This window comes from Eleutherodactylus coqui, chromosome 12, assembly GCF_035609145.1.
Source record: "Eleutherodactylus coqui strain aEleCoq1 chromosome 12, aEleCoq1.hap1, whole genome shotgun sequence".
In the NCBI taxonomy this organism is placed as follows: domain Eukaryota; kingdom Metazoa; phylum Chordata; class Amphibia; order Anura; family Eleutherodactylidae; genus Eleutherodactylus; species Eleutherodactylus coqui.
Window position 1 is genome coordinate 26,644,905 of NC_089848.1, and position 22,119 is coordinate 26,667,023.

A 22,119-nucleotide genomic window follows, 5' to 3' on the forward strand; every position below is an offset into this window, starting at 1 on the left:
AGATCTGCTGCAGCCCAGGGAGTGCTGAGTTTGTATGTTCCTAGCTCCGCCCCCTTATTGCAGGGGTGTGGCACTATCCTCCAATGAGGATACAGTTGCAGGAAGGCATGGAAACACCTAATTAGCAGTGTCATCACCCCCCCCTCCATCCTCTCATGTAAATACTATCAATCACAGCAATTCCTTTTTAATTGAAGGAATTCTCCTTTTGGAATAGCACTCCGTAACGATTTGGGATGAACAGTTTCCCAGTGGGGTAGCGATAGTAGCCGTTGGCTGGCGGAACACTGAGGTAGAAAGAGACCCATCCGCCTTTTTCTTCGTAGTCAGATCCAAAAATGTAAGCGTGTCCTGGTGTATCTCGGAGGTGAAGGACAGGCCTGGTGTATTAGAGTTCAGATGTGTAACGAAGTCAACAGGTGTAACGGACCAAAGAAGTCAATAGATCTTATCCAAAGTGAGATGTGGTTCTTCAATAAAAACGTGACATTCCTCCCACCAGCCCAGGTACAAGTTTACGTATTTGGGGGCACAGGGGCTCTCCATGGCCGTACCCCTGAGCTGGTGGTACATTTCCCGTTAAACAGAAATAGGTTGTGTTGTAGGACAACAGATAAGACCTGTAATAGGAATTAACTGTGCGGTTGTCAGTTCACACCTCTTTGACCCCCAAAAATGACTCTCAGCTCTACACCCACCTTTGTGCTGTATGAATCTGTAAAGAGCCTCCACATTAAGACTGTCTAAGAAGGTATTCTGGGTAACAGATGATCCATCAATTACATCCATAGTATCCTTAACAAGGAGGGTAAAGTTTCTACAAATAAACGCAGAACTCGATATAGGTACACAATGTTACCGTATGTGACGGTGACAATGCCTGAAACAATAAAAAGTAGCCAGTTGGGGTTTTTTGATAAAGTTTTACTTCCTTGGCTCTGGTTAATATGCCCAACACCTCCCTGAGAAAGACATCAGTTGGATCAGACGCAAGACATCTATAGCGGTTTCTGTCATCCAAACACAAACACATTCCAATATAGTCAGAGCGGTTCATTAGGACCACATCGCCCCCTTTATCTGAGTGTTTGATGTTAATGTTGGGGTTCTTCTCCAGGTCACTAAGAGATTTCACCTCGCTACTGGTTAGATTGGATCTTTACGATGACGTATGTTACGGTAACATGTTGGAGTTCAGATGTTACCGTGGTTTTAAATACTGTATATCAATGTAAGCCTAATCCAATGGTGGCGAGGTCTTCGTACTGATTGGTGTCAAATCTGTGAAGGGTCCAGCTCCCAATCCCACCTGTCCATCTGAGAGGTTTCCTAACATTCCAAGATTGGGGAGATCATCCTATCCAATGCCCGATGTTTTACATTAAGATCATCGATCAAAGAATTTTTCCTGCACAATTTTTGTGTGAAGAGTGCTATATCTTTCACCCAGTTAAACGAGTTCTACCGGGTGGCAGGCACATGATAGTCCTCTATTAGGTCTCCTTCACACGGGCGACACAGCATCGCTGCGAGAAAATCGCAGCGATATCGCATTGCTGCACGGTACGATACCGCTGCGATAGTCTCGCAGCAATACCGCGATTTTGTAGCGCTACAAAGTCGAATGTGATGCTACAAAATCACGTGACTTTGTAGCATTTGCTACTGTCAAAGTTACATTGCATCGCATGCAAACCGCGTTTTTGTGCGATGCGATGCAACAGAGAGGAAGGCACCATAGAGAAACATGGGCTACAAAACATAGCGTGTCGCGGGCATATCGCCGGATCTGCGAGGTTTGTGTGTCGTTTTGTAGCATGCTACAAAACATCTCATGTGTGAAGGAGCCCATAGGAAACCATGGGCTTCACATACATGCGATTTGTAGCATCATAGCAATGCTACAAAATTGCGCGACTGTCACCCGTGTGAAGGAGGCCTTAAGGAGACGAATATCACTCGATGTTAAGTTGCGCTTGGACAGATTAATACCTGTAACTCATCAGATAACATACTACCATCCATAGAATCACCTGTATGTGATGTATCCAGCAATGAAGAACTGTTACATCATTGGACTCACAACCAACAGCTATCAGCTTATCATCAGATGACAAGACCAAGTGACAATCCAAACTCCCAGCAAGAGGCAGGAGAGACAGATTCCCTCCTTCCTCTCGGCATGTATGTGGAGATTGGCGTGACTGAAAAAAAGCCAGGGCTTTCTGGCGTCTACCACTTCTACCACGCCCTTGATGATTTAATTGGGGTGGGTGAAAGTGAGGGTTTCCTGAAGGATTCGCATCCAGAGCGATCCCCATCAGAGGAGCTATAGTCTGTTTCAGACCTACTGCATCCTCTGCTTTCATAGGCTCTGGGCTCTTTAACCCTTTCCAATCCACTGTCTGACGTCTGAAGACATTATGATTTAAGGCTGTACAGTTCTGATGTTGGAAGATATCCGTCGGGGTTCTCTTACTGTATATTACCAACCTCTCTGCTGTCGGAGGCCATCCAATGTGTCATCTTATGCAGTACTGGCTTTAGCCAGCATATAGCGCTGTTGTATAACAGCAGAAAAAGAGTAAGCCCTCTAGGAAATAAAGGATACAAATTGGATTGGAAAGGGTTAAACTCTTGTGGTCACGGTTGAATTGCGGGCGTTTGCAGTCTATGATAAATTTCTCAATATTAATCTGCAATGTTACGTTCCAGTTCATCGTTTATCATATTCAGGTTTATTTGAGAATTTCCGTGCCTGATCAATGTCCTCCTTCAATTAACTAGAACTCTTATCAAGTGATATCTCTTCTTCTAATAACAGTCATGAGCCTCAGGGTGAACACCCACCTGCGTGTTTTTTTCACGTGCTATCGCTGCGTTTTTCACGCGGTTGTCAATGGGAATTTCTAATGTTAAAAACGCATTGCAACTTGGTGCTTTGCAATTTTTTTGTGTGATGCGTTTTTAACATTAGAAAGTCCTATTGACAAATCGCATGAAAAAAACCCCCAAAAACCGCAGCTATATCACGTTAAAAAAAAAACGTGCAAGAAAAACGCAAGTGTGCAGGAGCCCTCAGTTACCTCCTTTTCACATTTTTGGACAAAATCAGGTGTACGTGATCTTAGCAGAGGCATAATATTGGAGCAATATGATGCTGGAGATAGTGGGAGGTACAGGCATAAGCAGAATCCCTACTTTCTAGGAACTATTATCGCACATTTTTGGAACAATGGGTATACTACGAGGCATACATTACTTAAAAGGAGTACTGAGCAATGCACAAAAAGAAAAAAATGGGGCTCGGCGCTCCACGAAACGGGTCCAAAGAGATTACAATGGTGATAAAATTACAGATCCTTTAATGATATATGCCACGCGTTTCGTCGCTGTAAACATGACTTTTTGAAGCATATTAATACCTACAATGCAAGCAGATTTAAACACAAAATGCGGGATTTACAATGTTAAACAGACCAATCCTGTAGTTCCGCGCGTGCTAATCCTTCTCCTAGCAAATCATGTGGAAGTCCGTCAGTCGCGGCAATGCCGGCGCCATCCATATGGTAGGACTTCTGGATTCGTGCGTGTCACGTGTGACGTGATGGCGTCCTACGTCACACGTATGTAAAAGGATCTCACAGTTGCGTGGACACGTAGATGACGCAACGACGTACCTGTGGAACGCACACGAGTAGGAGAAGGAACGCAGGCGTCGGAAATTGCATCAGACCAGGGCAATCTGCATTGCTCAGTACTCCCTAGCAGTCGAGCTCTAGGTTTAGGGATACAACGAGCTGTGGCCAGCTCCTCCCTGTCCTTACAGGGATTAATGAAACGAGGACGTGGATTTCCATGTGGATTAAATATACGTGGACCAGGACTTGGAGGTGTTGTGTGGGGGCCCACTCACTTGGGGGGGGGGGGGGGGGGGGCTTTTGTATCTACATCTCATGAGCCATTTTAACCAGTGGGCGGAGCGCTGTCTTTACATATATTTTTTTGACATTACTTAAAGGGGTTTTCCTATTACTTAAAACTGCTTCACAACCACTCTGTCCTTCCTGGTTGCTACTGACCAGGTCATGTGACTTGCTACAGCCAATCACTGGACACAGCACTGAGCTTCTATAGCTGGTGATTAGCTGCAGCAGTCACTGGTCCTGGGTGGCAGCAACCAGGAATTACAGAGTGGCTGTGGAACAATTTTAAGTTGTGCAAACTCCTCTTTAAGCTCATAATCAGATATAAACCATATACGCATATATCATGCAAAAAATGGAAACCATACCATAACTTTAGGAACATCTGATGTTGCTAGCACGGACTGATGAACTGTATCCGATGGCTGCAGTAGTGTGCTTAGTTTGGTTGTAGCAGTGCTTGCCCTTGGAGTGGAATAGGAGCTGCAAAATTAACATAAATCATCATCTAGAACATCTAACAATCCGGTGCGTACTAATGAATGATGTGAATTATATTATTAGTACAACATAGTCAAATGTTATTTTCTACTGAAATTATGGCATACAATTGATAAATTGGATCTGGCTTCAGATTATACGAGGGCGGTATGGTGACAGACCCGCAAAAACTGAGGAAATGCAGAACTCAGAATCAGGCTCCAAATATAAGAGGTGTTTATTCACCAGTACATGTGCAACACTCGATGAATGACTGATAAAAGATCTGTTATGGCTGAAATGGTAAACAAATACACCTTATAAAGACAGATATAGAGTGTTGCGGATTTCTCAATTTTTGTATAATTTTTAAGCTGTCCACTGAGCAGAAGGAGCAGCAGAGGTGTGAAATCCTGGAGCTCCGTGTCACAGCAGCGCTTGTTCGGCAGGAGGAAGGGAAGAAGCCGATTGGTGGAGGCGGGGAAACAGCAGCAGTTCCCACTTGCTCTCACCACCAAACAGCGACACATATGGGCGGCAGTAGGGAGGAGAGAGAACTGGTAACTGATCGCACATTTGTTCGGGGTAAGAAAAGGGAGTATTATAAAGCAAAAAAATATGGTAAATTTAAAGACTTAGAAGTAATATGTTTATGTTTTCTTAATTACCTCAATGAGAAAATTGCCTCATTTGACTCTCCATTCAGAGCACTTTTGGGTCGTAAATTTTCAGGATTTTCTAAATGGGAAAGAAAAGGAAAAACAAACAAAATGAAATGTAATTTTATCAATAAGCTTAATGTTAATAAATTATATTATAACTATGTCAATAAGTCAAGCTACAATTGAAAATAATATGTAAAATGACATGGGAAACAGTCAGCTCAACAATTATCACAACCCCCAGCGGTGTCATCTCCAGGGGAAAAACTCCTTGTCTAAAGGAACATGCTTTATTGTTTCATAGTTTAAACATTAGGCGACGTTTCGACCTGTAAAGGTCTTTTTCAAGCCAAAAAACAGATGAAACAAGGTATGGAGTTCATGAAACAATAAAGCATGTTCCTTTAGACAAGGAGTTTTTTTTGTGCATCACTATATGCTGCCACCTTTTCTGCTATACGTGTTTCCCCAAGGGGCTTCTGTCCATAGCCCTGTTGGTGGCTTTGCATCTATCTAACTAGATTTTTTTCGCTACAGAGAACTAAGATTCTCCTCTACTTAAAAATACTATTTTTCTCTAATTTGCCTCCCCCCTAGTATTTCACTCTGGTGGGGTAGAGTGAGTGCCGTGGTCTTTTGCTTACTACTGTGAACTATGATCTCCAGGGAAAACAAAGGGATTGACTGGAAAAAAAACAAAACATCCCTCTTTGCTTTCCCTGCCGGCAGCCCGGTCAAAGCACTTGCAGGCTTCACGATCATTAGATTGTTATCAGTCCTCATCAACATCAATGAACTTGGCCAACAAAAATCTAATGCATATGGTCAGTATTAAGGCTGATTTACACACAACGATTATCGCTCAAAATTCATCCAAACGACGGCTTGTGAGTGATAGCTGTTGCGTGTAAATGTGTGCCCATCGTGCACTTTTCGTACATCGCCGAGTTCAGCTCAGCCTAAAACTCGTCGTCCCTAATAAGAGGGACTGCATGCTGAGTTCTCTGCAGGCAGTGCTGATAACATTCTTTCAGCAGCTGTCCCGCTGAAGAACAATGGCGATGTATTTAGAGAACAGACCATCCGCTGTTCTCTAAATACATGCAAATGAAGCTAGTTAGCTACTAATAGGTCGATTAGCCCATTAGTAGCTAAAGCAAAATGATCGCTCAAAAATGTAAATAGATCCTTACTCCTCCATAACTGTCAAATCTACAGTTACAAATTGGATTGCAGTCACTGATGATACAGACCAATCTTAAATGACTTGTGTAAATTTCCCAGAGTTTCAGGACTGTCCTTGGTGTCGCTCTCCGCGGCTTCAGTGTTTATCCTGTGATGAGAGAGGAGTAACACCTCTTTAACTGAAGTTTACAACAATGCTTTAATATCTTTGCATGACAGAATGAAATTACAGAAATATCCCTTTAATCCAGAATCCTATAATCTGGAAATGTTGACAGATTTGCAACATGAAAAGGCCAGAAGCAAAAAACTGGGAGGCAACAACTAGACTTTTTAAATTAAACAGCATGGAGTACATAGATGCCTCCCCCGCTCACCCCCCTAGTCCTCTAGTACTATGCCTGTGCCATGTACGAGGGGCTGCTGATAAGTCTTTGGCTTTGTGTTCTTTTTTTGTTACTATGGTAACAAATGTTACATCACATGAAAGCCTTATGTGTCTAATATAAGTTTACAAAATGTTGTTTGTAGCTCATGGCAACAGTGATCTAGGCAGGCGGGAAAACAAAATGGCGGAGTCTAAGGCGATATTCACAGCAAATGAGAGCAGAGGAGTGATACAATTCTTGTTTCTGCAAGGAAGGTCCTCGAAGGATATTCATGGTGATATGTGGCAGACATTGGGGGAATCAATGCCCGTCATATTCTACAGGTAAGAACTGGGTTGCCAAATTTAAAACGGGCCACTTCAGCACCAATGATGAGGAACGTCCTGGACGACCGAGAGAGGTTGTTGTTCTGGAGATCGTCGATGCTGTGCACAACCTCATACTGGAGAATCGGCCAATTTCAGCTGCAGGAATAGAAGACATCATGGGGATTTCTGGTGAATGTGTTTGTGTCATTATCCATGAACATCTGAACATGAAGAAGCTTTCTGCAAAGTGGGTCCCCAAATGTTTGACAACAGATCAGAAAAGCATGCGAGTGAAAACTTCCCGGTCCATTTGTCAGCGTTTCCTGACTGATAAGAACTTCCTGGATCGACTGGTCACTATGGATGAGACCTGGATTTATTTGTATGACCCTGAAACCAAGGAGCAGTCAAAAGAGTGGAGGCACAGTGGTTCTTCTCGCCCAAAGAAGTTCAGACACTAAGGTGATGGCGTCTGTGGGATAAGGAGGGCGTGCTGCTAGTGGACTACCTTCACAATGGTTCCACCATCAATGCAAGGTGTTACATTGAACTTTTGGACTAATTGGAGGCAGCTCTGAAGGCCAAAAGGTGCGGCAAGCTGTGCAAAGGAATCTTGTTCCTGCAAGACAACGCCTCCGCTCACACTGCACAAGCAACCACTGCAAAACTGGTGGAGCTAGGCTTCCAGCTGGTTGACCACCCACCTTATTCACCAGATCTAGCTCCCTCCGACTATCATCTGTATCCAAACCTGAAGAAACACCTCAAGGGGACCAAATTTCACACCATTTCTGATGCCATGGCTGCTACGGATCACTGATTTGAGGCACAACCAAAATCCTTCTTTTTGCAAGGCTTACAGAACTTGGAATACCGATGTAAGGAGTGTGTTGGCATCAGTGGAGAGTATGTGGAATAAATGTAAAGTTTCATCTTCCTATCTCGTTTCTTTCTGGGTAAAGCCAAAGACTTATCAGCAGCCCCTTGTACCAGAGATGCACACTAGATCCGGCATGGTGTACATTTCTGTCTTGGTGCACGGAGCTGATGGGGACAGGCTGAATACATGAAGTGGTGTGTGCCTCTTTATGTATGTGGCGCACCATGTGCCCGAGGAGATTGTACTAAGCTGGCGCAGAAAATCTTGGGCTTCGAAAATGTACCCCAAAGTATTTTGGTAGATGACTAATGAAAAATTATCTTCTATTCCAATACAAAATCCATAAACATTAGATCGGCGGGTGTCGGGCTCTCTGCACCCTGCTCATCAGCGGTTTGAATAGGGATCTACTAAAAGTATAGAGCTGTGGCTGGTAACAATGAAGGGGTCACAGTGCTTGCTAGAGCACCACGGCCCTTTCAGACAGCAGAGGTATCAAGAGTTGGGATTTATACTGTTTAGACACTCCAAGGATCGCCCATCACTTTATAAAGAACTGGATTTCCATTTGTAAACACTTAATGAAAGTGCATTACTAGATTGATGAGACACACAGTCTATTAGAGGAGCATAAGTTGGCTGAAAAGTTAATGCCCTTTTAAAGAGACAACGCACATCAATCATATGGGTTATAAAATGAGGTTGGGCGGAGGGGGCTGAATTCTGGGCTCTCATTCAGCTGTTTTGGAAACAGTTATATGATCACCAAAATGTTTTGGGAACGGCCAAATGAGCACATTCAACCATTTCCAATGCACTCATTCAGGTGTGGTTCCTGCTTTGGCAGAATTGCCCCAAAGTAATTAATTCATCTGAATTGCCAGCATGTAATATGTTTTCTCTGCAGCAGATTGCTGGAAAGGCTTCATTAGGGAGGACTACCATATTCCTTAATCTAGTTATTTTCCATTTACCCAGCTTCTACATTCTCCCTTGGAAACCCGACCCCGTTCTTCCCATTGTAACTTCCACACCCCCTACTGCACCCATTACCTGTTTATACACAAGCTCGGCTGGTGACTGGCTCATACAGCGTTGTACCTCGTGTCACACCTTATAGTCTGGAAGCTCTTGCAAGCAGGCTTCTCACCCCTATTGCTCAAGCTGTCCATTGGTTTAATACTGTATGTTATGTCTTTTTTGGTTTATGTTCCCTCTGATTTGTAAAGCGCTGCGGAATATGTTGGCGCAACATAAATAAAGGTCATAACATTATTTGAAAAAGTGGTTGGTTTGAAAGATTGTCTTTGCATGTGAACAAGCCTTTAGCATTAAAAAGTGCAAGACTTATCATAGTGACTTATGCTAGATGATAAACCTGGGCCTGCTTTAGACTGTCTAGTCTAAGATTATATGACCTACTAGCTGGCTTAGTTTTACACCAGTTTTTGCACCAAAGTGTTAGTGCTTTTTTGGCATACAAGCAAGGTCCATGCCCTTTTTCCCCCAGACATGGAAAAAAAAAAATTGTCTCAAAGTGTCTAATATACAATATAAATGTGCTGCAAATTATGCTAGTCAGCTTTCTGGCACAATCAGAGCCAGAAAACTGGCACATTTTCAATAGCAAATCTTCCCAGATATATCTGGGATGATCATATCATATATATATATATATGAGAAACGGTTTATGTTGAGGCTGCATGCACAGATATTTAAGGTCAACTATCTGGTGATTACTGCACGGTCACTGTATATATCGACAGCTTCATACCGTAGTAGCTTGTGAATGCCATATTGCATTGAGCATTAATGCCCACTAGATGGCGGTAGAACCTAAAATAGTTTCCTCTTCCTCTCCTGTAAGCCTCTCTGGACACGTAGGAGCTCAGCGGAGCAGAAATAAACTAATTCTAACTTTATTATACTACATCCCAGGAACTATATAACATAGATATGTGAAGGTTAGCATTTATTTAACCCCTTAAGGGCACGGCCTATTTGGGATTAAGGATGCAACAATTTTTGGCGGATTTTCATCTCCATTTTTCAAAAGCCATAACTTTTATTTTTCCGTCAACGCGGCTGTAAAAGGGCTTGTTTTTTGTGTGGTGAACTGTAGTTTTTTATGGTGCCATTTTTGGGTACATTGACTACATTGTAAAACTTTTATTATTTTTTTTTATGATCGCAAGGAGAGAAAACGCATCAATTCTGCCATAGAGTTTTCGGGGTTTTTTTTGTTAGTTTTTTTTACAGCATTAATCATGCTGCATAAATGACACAATACATTTTTTTCTGCGGGTCGGTACGATTACAGTGATACCAAAATTCTTCTATTTTTTTTAGGTTTTTCCACTTTTCTGCAATAAAAACCTTTTTTGTAATTTTTTTTTCTAAATCGCTGCATTCAAAGTCCTGTAACGTTTTTTTTATTTTTCTATGTACGGAGCTCTGTGTGGGCTTATTTTTTGCGAGACGAGCTGTAGTTTTTATTGGTGCCATTTTGGGGAATATACGGCTTTTTTGATCACTTTTATTGCATTTTTTGGAGGCAAAATGCTAAAAATTAGCATTTTGTCTGTTTTTTTGCGTTTTTTTTTAACGCTTTTTGCCGTGCAGATCAAAAAGCATATTTAACTTATTGTACACGTCGTTATGGACGCGTTGATACCAAATATGTGCCATTTTAATCTTTTTTTAACCTTTTTTATGGTAATATAAGAAAAAGCATAAAGAAAAGGTTTTTTAACATTTTTATCATTTATTTTTATTTTTTTACACCATCTATGTCGCTCTGGGGGACTTAAAGCACAGCACTGATGATCGCTGTGATAAGGCATGGCAGGACTTTTATCTGGCGTCCTGTTGCCATGGCCGGGCAACAGGCCGGGCTCTCTGCGATTGTATCGCGACAGCCCGGCAACTTCCCAGAGGGAGCGCGCTCCCTCTGTGAACCCTTCCCATGCCGCGATCTACATAGAAGGGAAGGGGTTAACAGCAGGGGGGGGGCTGTTGCAGCGGGAGGCCGGCGATTACTGACAGCCGGCTCCGGGATAGCGCGAGGTCTGTGATGATTCCGCGCTATCCCCATGACGTAAGGGTACGTCATTTTGCCCTAAGTACCCCGCTCCTTTGACGTACCCTTACGTCATGGGGAGAGAAGGGGTTAAATTGGTTTTCATTGTTTTCTTCTTTCAGCAGTTGTTTCCATCTCCTGTAACATTTCTGGAGGCGACGGTCTACAACACAATGTACGCCAATACTGTACCTTTTCTGTCTTTAGTACTGCTGTCTATTAAACTTTAGTTACTCTAATATATGGACACCCTTCCCCTTTATCTAGTATTCCTCTGCGTTCCAAGGATCGGGGTGGAATGAAGTAAACGTCCCAGCAGCTAGATGGTTAACCACCATATGTATTCGCTAAAAGGTTCAGAGTAAGGATTTGCAACGTGTTTTGGTGCTGGCAAGCGCTATTTGCAAACGCATTTCAAATTCTTATTCTGAACCTTTAAGTGAATAAATATGGAGTTAACCATCTAGCTGCTGGGACGTTTACTTCATCCTACCCCGATCCCTGGAGTGCGGAGGCATTTGTTTTCTTAAATTTGGTTCCTTGGCTAATGTCTATCATAGACCAAGGATTGTGTGACCAGCGAACTGGGACACATAGGTGCAGATGGGTTTCACCCTGACTGAGGGTTCCCCGCCTGGCACCAGGTGAGTGTGCTCCTCATTTATATTCCTATTTGACACTGGAGCGACACGGACCTGGTCCTTTTGTACTTGAGAAAGGAGGGTTTAGCCTCCGAAACGTGTTGCACTGTCTACTGGAGTTCTGTTTAGTACTTCACCCTAGAGGGCTGACTCATTCTATCACCTCTTACGGACATCAACAGTCCACACATGTACACGTGTCTATCCCTAGGCTAGTCACTACGGTAGTGGCACTACACGGGTCACCATGAGCGCAGGAGTCATTTCTTTCTTTTTACTTGGTACCACTCCTGGGGGCCACGCTCCCAAGCTCTCCTCCATGCATGCTCTCATCTGATGTCCTTACTTTGGGACAGGGGTTCTCCGTTCTTGTGACTTCCACAAACTCTCTGCACTTTATGTGCCTTCTACTATAAACCATCCCAGGTTCACGTTCCACCCACCATGGACCACCAACAAGAGGCGCTGTCCAGCGCGCTCATTTCTGTTCCTATTGCAATAGAGCAATTGTTGATTTTTTATAGAACACTCCATCATACAAGGCGCTGGTCATTTATTGTTTGCGTCATCCAATATCGTCATGACAGCATTTTAAGATCCATCGACCTTTCAGAAAACATTCATTGTTCCATACCTCGGGCTGCTGACATCCGGGACACTTCTGTCAACACCAGTGAATGCACCTTTCCAAAAAGAATGGCTCAGTAATTCAGTCCAGGTAAATCTAAAAAAAAATGAAGGCAGCTGCATTACTAGGGAATGACAAACACGAAGCACGTTTTCTCCAACACCCTTTGATCTTGCTCCTCTGTATTTGGGGATACCTGTCACGGTCTCACTATGGGCTGTTTAGAACAATGCGGCCATTCTTCATCAGATGCTGAAAACCAATTCAGAATGGAAGAGCATGTAGAAAATCTCTACGATATTTTGCCTTAATTATAACCTATAGGGACAAAAATTGGAAAACCCTTATGGACATAGTAAACAATGCCCAGTTTCCTCTAGCTTTAAGCCGCCCATACATGAGTTAGGTGTCAGCCTATCTCTCCCAATCCCCCGCCCTTTACATGCATGTGTCTTATGTATAGTAAGGAGAGGATAGGGCCATTTACACAGGATGATTCATGAAAAATTAATTCAAATGCATGCTAACGATTGTCTAACTGCGCAGCCATCATATACTACTTGTTTGCAGTTTATGGGTCGCTCAATTACAACCAGCATAAAAATCATTGCTCTATCGCTGGCGTCTCACTAAGTGTAAACACTCCCCTCAGCGAAAGCCGGTGAGAACCCAGTGAGGATCCGCCTCTCTAAAGACTCTCCATGAGCGCCAACAGCCTAGCCGTGACGTCAGTGCCCATACAGTCGTTTAGCCGACTGTCATGTCTTAATGGGACATAAGTTGTTGCTGGACACCCCTGGCAGCAGCTTATCTCCCCAGAACAAGAGGATCAGGTCAGAGGCGTAACTTGAAGCTTCTGGGCCCCAATGCAAAACCTGTAACAAGGCCCCCAACTGTAATGCTTTATTCATAGTACTGGGCTCCCTATATGGAGAGGAGAGGCCTTATGGGCCCCCTGAGGCTCCTGGGCCCGGGTGCAACCGCATTCCCTGCACCCTCTATAGTTACGCCACTGGATCGGGTAGTTAAACTCCAACTTCCCAATCACTATCTTCTCTGAGATCTGCTCTAGGGACAGAGTCAGGAGGCTTAAATTGGCTGACCTGTATCTAATATGTATGACCAGCCTTATAGTCTCTACAGTAAACACTACAAGGCGCGAGTTATTTGTTTTTACATTTTTTTAAAGTCATTTTTTATCAAGGAACGAAAGAACATAACGAGTTATATTGCTCAGTTACAAAGTGAATATAACATGGCTCAAGCACAAGAATACACTTAACATAAATTAATGTACACTGTATAATGGAACACGTTTGAATAAGGTATTTGTAAAATTCAGGATATCATCATCATACCTGTGAATGACTAAAGAGAACCTGGAAGGGTCGAAGACCTCATTAGGTCGGCCAATTGCTGAAATGCGTTTTGCGTGTGGGTTGCGGTTGATGAGCTATACCAAATTCCCCAGATTTTATAAAATTTATCTGGGCATTTTCTATTTTTATACACTATCTTTTGTATGGGAGAGTCACATTGATGAGATTTCACCATTTGGGGAGCGCCGGGGGTAGGTTGTCCATCCAGCGCAATGCAGCAGCCATATGGGCCAAAAATAACACGTCACCAAGAATAATGTGGACAAGGAATTCCCGCTGCTCTTCGTCCAGTACACCTGGTAAACATTCAGCGGGGTTTGGTAGAAGTGGTACCCCCAGCAGGGCGCAAGCCATTTTAGTTTAACCTACCTTTTTAGAGGGTCCTTCTGCAGTAAGCCACTGAGTAATGAGTGGAACTCTGGAGACGGCTCGGCAGACGACGCTCCTGGTTAGAAACATTTACAAACAGAAAGAAGTAACAATTAAAAAAAACAAATGTCTTTTCACATAAAAGTGAATGGATACGTGTCAGAATGGATGATGTGTGTTTATAGACTCCGTTGCTAGTTATTGTACGGGGCTGGGAATAAACTAAATCAGTGTATCTTTACACACTGAAGTTTTGAGCCTATCATTAGAGGTCCCTTGATAGATCAGATCTTAATTTTAACTTTTGGGCCTTTCAGGCTGGGTTCCCACACGGCGTATTAGTGGTGGAAATCTCGCGGTTTGGCCGCAGCGAAAAAAACCCACAAGATTTCCACCGGGAAAGTGCTGTTTCAAAGCCCACGGCACTTAGCCACAGGTTTTGGAGTGGCTTGGCCGCACGCTTTTCCATTGTGGCCAGAGCTCCCATAGAGGGGAGCGTGGCTGCAACAGGGGAAAAAAAAAATAGAATCGACATGCTGCGGCCGGGGAATTTGCGCAGCAATGTCGGCTTCTGCTGCGAAGCATTTGCAGTCCCGTGTGGTTTAGCGGCTCCAGGCAGATTCGCCGCGGCGAAGTTCCGGACGGAATTTCCGTGGCAAATCCGCCCTGTGTGAACCCAGCCTAAAAGAGTCATCAGGTTATACATAAATAAAGTAATTGTTGTTTAATAAAAAATGAGGGGTTTTCAGGCTCTGGATGCAAACAAAAAAGGTTTAATTTGCTGACAGAAAGAAACTTGCAAATGATGAAGAATTAGACAAAGTATTTGAAAAGTTGCAGAACATTAATAATGATGCACTGCAGACTGTAATAACTGCACTAATGAAGGAGCAACAAAGTCCATACACTGGGTGCCAGTCTCCTGTAAAGCTTGATCCACAGATCCAAGCAGTATCCAAATCAAAAATGGAGGGACAGCACTTCCATATTGGATGGGACCTCTTTATTTACTCCCTGCTGCAATGGTTTCAGTTCAACTGAACCTTTTTCTAGCAAATCCGTCCATTTTTGATTTGTAGACTAATAATCCAGATCTCGGGGTGCTGTAAGATATACCAAGCACAAGAAAGAAAAAAAAAAGGAAAAAATAACACCCAAACGGCAGGAGTTTAACAAGTCCTGCGACTCGTCTTCATAGTTTGCAGAAGAGAAGTTTCTACATAGAAGTCCCTCCTCCACATTCTGGTACTAATAGTCATGTCTCCTTCTGAGGGTCTCAGCTGTGCAGTAGAAAAATAATCTAACTGAAATAATATACCTTTTGGTGGACTAAAGTCCTCATTTACAATTTTCTCTAGCAGTTCTGAGAAGCTTTCAGAGAAAAATGGAGGTCGCCCTGCAAGGGGAATGAAAGACATTAAACTGTTAGAGAGCATTCGAGACAACAACTGAGAAAACATGCACTAGGGCCGCTGTCAAACGCATTTACACTGCGTATTTGTGCAATGGGTGTTGCAAGTTTACACGCGCCTGTTTGGCTGTACTTTCTGAGTGTCCTAATCGTGTGCATTTGTGCTTGCAAAAAAACAAAAAACAAAAACACAACACACTAGCATGCTCCCATTAATTTAAAAAAGGGCAATTAAGTTAATTAGTTCAATAAGTGCATCCACAGCAGATGTGCGGAACAGCTAGCTCCAACTGCAGCCGTTCAACCACTTAGATGTCACAGTTAATGCTGACGTTGGCATCTCAGCCATTAACCTGCAGGGCTTTCCGTCACCCTTTCTTCCTCTACCATAGGGCGAGAACTGGTAGAGGTAGCCATCTGGCTAAGGCTCATTCATGTGTGTGGCCTGAGGAATAAAAGTAATTAAACCATAACCAGACAGCACAGGCTTCTGATAGTTACCGAACGCTTTACCTTCCTGCTGTGCAGGATTACCTTGTACAAGGCAGTAAAACTGGTCATCAAAGACTATACATTTTGGACCACTTTCTGACCAACCTGATGGTCTGTGAGGGTCGCTGTTCTGGAACAGTCAAAAGGACAGTTTGCTGATCAAAGCACAGGACTCTGCCTAGTTCAGTATTCTGGACGGGGCTTTTGCCAAGATCAGTGACTTGGGTTGGGCTTTTAGTGATGGAGTGCACATCATTTTTTAGCAACAACACCTTTCCAAGTATTAGCAACAAATGCACTCAAAAACATCCAAAAAAAACAAAAAAAATCTAGCAGAATCAAGTTCCTCCATCACAATCTGTGTATGACCAGCATACTACATGGCTTATAGGGTCAAAAAAAAAAAAAAAGAGTGACCAGTGGGAAAAAGCAGCCGAAAACTGTTGCTTCTAATGTAAAAGGTACTAGTGCGTGAGCAGCCTAAATTATACTGCTCACATTCTTGACATTATATATGTATTACCGGTCCATTCAAAGGCTTGGGCAAAAGTTCAAGTTAGAAACTTATAAAGCAAAAGTGTAAAAGGTGCAACTTACCCGTGAACATTTCATACAAGATACATCCTAAAGACCAAAGATCGCTTGATATGGAGAAATCTGCTCCCTTGATTATTTCTGGAGCGGCATAAACAGGAGACCCTAAAATAAAATGTATTACAGTAAATACAACATACAAATAATTGAGCTAAAAAGTGTCAACTAACATTCAAATTGTATTTTTAGATGGGTATTAAGCATGCAGAGGCCCTCGTAGCGATCCTCTCCACGTGGCTGACTTGCTGTGAGTATCCACATACAATAGGCATACAGTACCACCAACCCTGCGTTATGAAGGGTAGTAACCGCATCAGAGAAGCGTGGCACTAAGGTCAGAAGATGATGACTATCAGCTCACACACTTGGCTCCTGAGCCTGCAGGGGGTATATAGCAAGCGGGAGCAGCCAACTCGTTGTCTGCTTAGTGTCCGCCTCCAGTCAGCAGTCGCTATATACCCAAGGTCAAAGCGGTGTACCCCAATCAACATGATGAGAAAGATTTTACGGTAAGTTCTTTATAAAAATCGAGTTATTTTGAACTTCCCCATTAGTTCCACATTAAATAAAGCTATTTGTCATTTTTTTATTTGCCACTGGGAAACATTAGGCAAGCCCTTGGGGGAAAAAAAAGGGCCAGCGGAAAAGATTGCGTTCATATTACATTGCTTTTGTGATGCGATATAAAAGGAAATGACATGTAGCAGATGACTTAACGTGCAAACTAAGTCACATAAGTGAAAGGGAATGTATTTAAAATATTGCTGTTTAACAGGTCTGTCTACTTCCTGCTTGGTCAAAATGGTTTTCTTAAATATAATTTTTTTTAAATAATTTGCTAGTTAGGCATATATGGAGCCTTGGGACTCCAATTGTTCTAGTGCTGAGTAAACTGAGATGCAGGGTCTCAAGGATCCTCCTATTCTTCCCCAGTGACCCTCAAAAGGAATGATAAGGATGTGCGATTCTTACCACACAGCTGCCGACTGGGCTGCTCCATAGCAAGAGGGAGAGCCGCCGTTACGAAGAGCTGGTTGGTGAGAGTGGGGAAGTATCAGCAGTTCCTGCTGTTGCTCACCAATCAACTGTTCATTCAGGCAGCTCTCCTTCCCTATTATGGAGCAGCCGGGTCGGCAGCTGTGTGGTAAGGATCGTACGTCCCCTCCATAACAGGACAGAAGAGCCGTCCGAGCTTACTGCTGATGGGTGAGCACCAGCAGGAACTGCAGCTGTTTCCCCACACTCACCAATAAACTGTTCATACGGGCAGCTCTTCTTCCCTGCTATGAAGCATCCCGGCCAACAGCTGTGTGGTAAGAATCATATGTTTCCTTCATAACAGGGGAGGAGAGCCGCCTGAATGTACTGCTGATTAGTAAGCACCGGCAGGAACTGCTGCTGCATCCCCACCCTCACCAATCAACTGTTCGTACGGGCGGCTCTCCTCCCCTGCTATAAAGCAGCCCAGCCAACAGCTGTGTGGTAAGGACAAGGGATCCTTATCACACAGCTATCAGTCTAGTCCAAATTTCAGCACATTCACTCTATAAGATGCACTCGATAAGACATCTTATAGATAGAAAAATAAGGTAATATCTCTGACTCCACTAGCTCTCCAGGAATGTTGGTACAAGAAGATATTGCACAGGATTTACAGCTCAACTCTCTTGGATCTATGCCTGTTGGAGAGGCACCCAGTCTTGACCAGGATTTTTCTACTAATGAACTTGGCAGATGATCTACTGATTTATGCCCGTTGCTAGAGTAGGTCTCCCCGTTATTCTGCAGGAATTTGGTAGGCATAATAATATTAGCAATTTTAAAGTTATTACTTAAAAAAATCTAAAATATTAATTGGCAATTTACCCTTGAAAGAAGTAGACCACCCCCGGGAAGGGTTTCTCTTTAGATGAAAGGATGTACCTATAAAATATCTGGGGATTCGGCTTCCGGCCAAACCAGATCAAATCTCCACGTTAAACAATAAACCATGTCTTCTGATTCTTGAATTGAAATTTAGGGAGTGGAGTTAACCCCCGCTTGCGTTGTCAGGCAGGATTAGGGAAATCACTCCCACCTTCAGAGGCTCAACATTGTTTCTCATTGGGCTATCCCAATGAGGGAAAGGGAGGGTAAGCTTTCCCATCTCACGATTAGACTATAGTGCTGGGCCTTGGCGAACTACAGCAAGCGACGCAATGCCTGTCCATGTTCGTTTAACTAGATTCTGGAAGTGGATTCTTGCGATAAAACAGATGTCGCCAGCGATCGTACAGTGTATTGCATCATCGTCTGTCTGATTATCATGTACATGTATAGGCTTTCAATAAAAACATTTTGAACTTAAGAAGAAAATAAATGATTTCTGTTCACCTTTAATGCCGTTTCTCAGCTTTTGCCGCGGTGTACATTCCCCAGCATCACCTACATTTTCCTCTGATCCAACCATTGCAAAAAATTCTTCTAAGTTTTCCCCTTCAGCCTTTGAAAAGCTGAAGTTTGTTAGCTTTAAGGTTCCGGGTCCATCCAAAAGGATCTGTTACATAGATATGAAAATAAATAATAAATGTTAATAAATATATACCGCCAATAGCTGGCTATAGGCAGCATTCAGAACATATGCAGAGAACGTCAGATGAAGAATAAAACGTCTCTAAGAGCTGTATTTTATAATGGGTTAGGCTCAAACCACATAAAACACATGGATCCTGAATACACTGCCCATAGTATTCTCCGAGGTCCTGCTGTACTTCTGTGTACATCTGTGAGAAGAAAAGTGGCAGCACGCAGACTTGCCCTATTGTGGACAGTATGGAGTATGGCGCACACAGGGGAATCACATGGACTGCAATATCCCCGCAAAGAGTACCTACACTTTCAGATAACTTTTCAGAATAAGCTGAAATAACACTATTTCTGGTCATAATATGACTTGTATCATGTATTTTAGCAGTTTGCAGGCTTGATCTCTATAATCTCAATTTTCCCTGACCTGGTAGATGGAGCCTAGCTGCTGTGATGTCTCCAATGCACAGAACACATGAAGTAGAGGACATCATGCTCCCCTCTCTCTCATATACAAAGAAGCAGCCGCACGGAAGACATTATAGAGAACTAATCAGTAGTATAAATGCGATTCCAGTAGCTGCGAGACAGTAAAACACTACTAGCTGGAGCAGTATATGTGAGTGTATACATCTCTCTGCTTCTCACTCATTCAGCTTCTCCTCCCCCTCCCATTTCCATAGACTTCTATGAGCAGCATGTAATTCAAACTACTAAACAACCACTTGTCCACTAGTATGTATGTATGTATGTATGTATGCTTTTCATGCTCCGCCTCTGGGGACATCACCACAGGTCCTACAGCATATATAAAACACAGAGCCTGACCGACAGAAGAAGAACAAAGTTAGGGCTCTTGGAAAGGGAGGACAAAAATAACAAAATGAGAATACAACTAAGTCATTATTAACTTAGACACAACTCAGTGGTCCTAATAGGAGACACTGACCTACCACCACCACCACCACCGAGATGCGGCGGGTTGAAGGACCTGCGGTGACGTCATTGCTGTGGGAGGAGCAATTCTGGTAGAAAGTTCTGAATAGGCCAACAGCAGCTATCAGGACTTGTGAAGAAGTTACTGTCATGTGATCACATGTGTGGGTGGAGTCAGGGATGACATGACCAGGGGCGGATCACTGTATCCAGGAGTCTGCTATGCTGGTGATGTCTGGAAATCAGGATGGATGTGGATGTACCACAGCTGTGTGCGCGATTTGTGGGAATCAGCATGGATGTAGTAAAACTGTGTGTGTAATGTGTGGCCATCAGCATTAATGTAGTAGAGCTGTGTGTGTGTGATGTCTGGCCATCAGCATGGATGTAGTAGCGCTGTGTGTGCAATGTGTGTGAATCAGGATGGATGTAGTAGAGCTGTTTGTTTAATGTTTGGTAATGAGGATGGATGTAGTAGAGCTGTTTGTGTAATGTGTGGGAATCAGCATGGATATACCACAGCTGTGTGTGTGAGACTCATAATGGATGTAATAGAGTTGTGCGTGTCATTTGTGGGAATTAGCATGGATGTAGTAGAGCTGTGTGTGTGATGTCTGGGAATCAGGATGTATGTAGTAGAGCTGTGTGATGTCTGAGGATCAGGATTGATGTAGCACAGCTGTGTGGCGCATTGTGCCACCAGAAACACTGGTACTATAATTCCCTAATAATTACTAGTCTTATCCATCAACAAGCTGTTAGTCCATCATTTTTACCAAGACAGATTTTAGCAGTTTTACAGTGTAAGAGCCCTTTGGCAAGGTACGGTTATCGTTCAGAAAAAAAAAGTGGTGAATTCTGCAAATTTGAAAGATATTGTTCAGTGTAAAAACGGCCAAGGATTAAACCCAAATTCATTCATCGTTCAATTTATGCAAACATTTAAACTGTTCACTCATTTGCAAGTCGTTACATGTAAACAGCGATTACTCAGTCGTTCCCACTCACTGGTACAGTGCTCCGAACAACCAACGTATTATGAGCGAGTGACTGGCGGAAAACTTAACCGCTTATCTGCATTCGTAAACTGATAGCATTTTCAAGCAAATGACTTTGTGACCATTTGAACGATTTTGCATTCCATATGAGAGGGCCCATGAGGAAAGAGGGAGAAGCTAAGAAGAGAAGTGGAGAATGAAGAATGTTTCTCTGACGGGATCTGTTACAAAGTCTCCTATATTTTCCTGCGCCATTGGTTTAAGCACTGCCTATTTGAATCATTTCCTACTCTCAAACAGAGACCGAAAAAGGTTTTGTCCTTATTCAACCCTGTACACAAGGGTTAAAGCTTAGCAGACCCTCTGGGATTATCTGGGATTTTCAATCCCAAACACAGTGCCAATATTCTAAAAGAAATACTGTATATTCTAGTTGTCCAGCTGAATTTAAAGGGCAGATTCACCTTTAGCTTCCCTAAAATTTGCATGTTTGTAGCAATTTCCTAATATATTTCAATCAGAATAATAGAAAAGTATAGCTTTCAGATAGAATAAAGCCTGTGTGTACCGGGGAACAAAAGAACACCGAGAAAACTGGATTAGAGTATGTATAGTACATTGCTATACATTACTACAGTTGGCTATACCTACCCTGACATGTTACGAATGTAATGGGGGGGGGGGGGGGGGTGAGTTCACATCTGCACTTGAACCTCCATTCAGAGATTCCACTGAGATCTGGTACATAATACCAGAAAGAAAAGGCTCTGCATGCAGCGCTTCTTCTTCTAGTAAAAAGCCAGGCAGCTGAGCAGAGACCGAACGGACCCCATTATAGTCAATGTGGTCCGTTGGGCACTGTTGGGTTAAGTCATAAGACTGACCTGTTCGGCCAAGGGATTTTCCTTTCCCGGTTCCCAAATGGAGGAGGAAAACAGAGCTCCACGTGGCAGATGTGAAAACACCCTACGGGGTCCTATATTTTAATATACATAAAAGCAAACTACCGTATATACTCGAGTATAAACAGTTTTTGTGTGCCATAACCCCTCCCCTCGGCTTATACTCGAGTGAGGTACGAAAAAAAACCCTGCAATATTCACCTCCCAATGGGCATTTGTGTCCCCGGCGCGATGATCTCCCCGACGGTGCAGCAAGCTGCTTCAGACTTCTCCCCGCTGTCATCTCCCAAGCTTG

At 43.2% G+C, this 22,119-nt stretch overlaps 1 protein-coding gene across 3 annotated transcripts in view; it reads right to left on the bottom strand.

Annotated features, from left to right (window-relative positions):
• The window catches only part of ULK4 (unc-51 like kinase 4), a 649,532-nt gene that overhangs the window by 617,118 nt on the left and 10,295 nt on the right, over positions 1 to 22,119 (bottom strand). For all 3 annotated transcript variants that reach the window (XM_066584674.1, XM_066584676.1, XM_066584675.1), the window contains exons 5-12: positions 18,797 to 18,959; positions 16,427 to 16,528; positions 15,245 to 15,322; positions 13,927 to 14,002; positions 12,185 to 12,274; positions 6,322 to 6,401; positions 5,075 to 5,144; positions 4,295 to 4,409 (exon numbers count right to left, since the gene is read on the bottom strand). In XM_066584674.1, the coding sequence (XP_066440771.1) occupies positions 4,295 to 4,409; positions 5,075 to 5,144; positions 6,322 to 6,401; positions 12,185 to 12,274; positions 13,927 to 14,002; positions 15,245 to 15,322; positions 16,427 to 16,528; positions 18,797 to 18,959 (774 nt within the window). The remainder of the gene's footprint in view (positions 1 to 4,294; positions 4,410 to 5,074; positions 5,145 to 6,321; positions 6,402 to 12,184; positions 12,275 to 13,926; positions 14,003 to 15,244; positions 15,323 to 16,426; positions 16,529 to 18,796; positions 18,960 to 22,119) is intronic.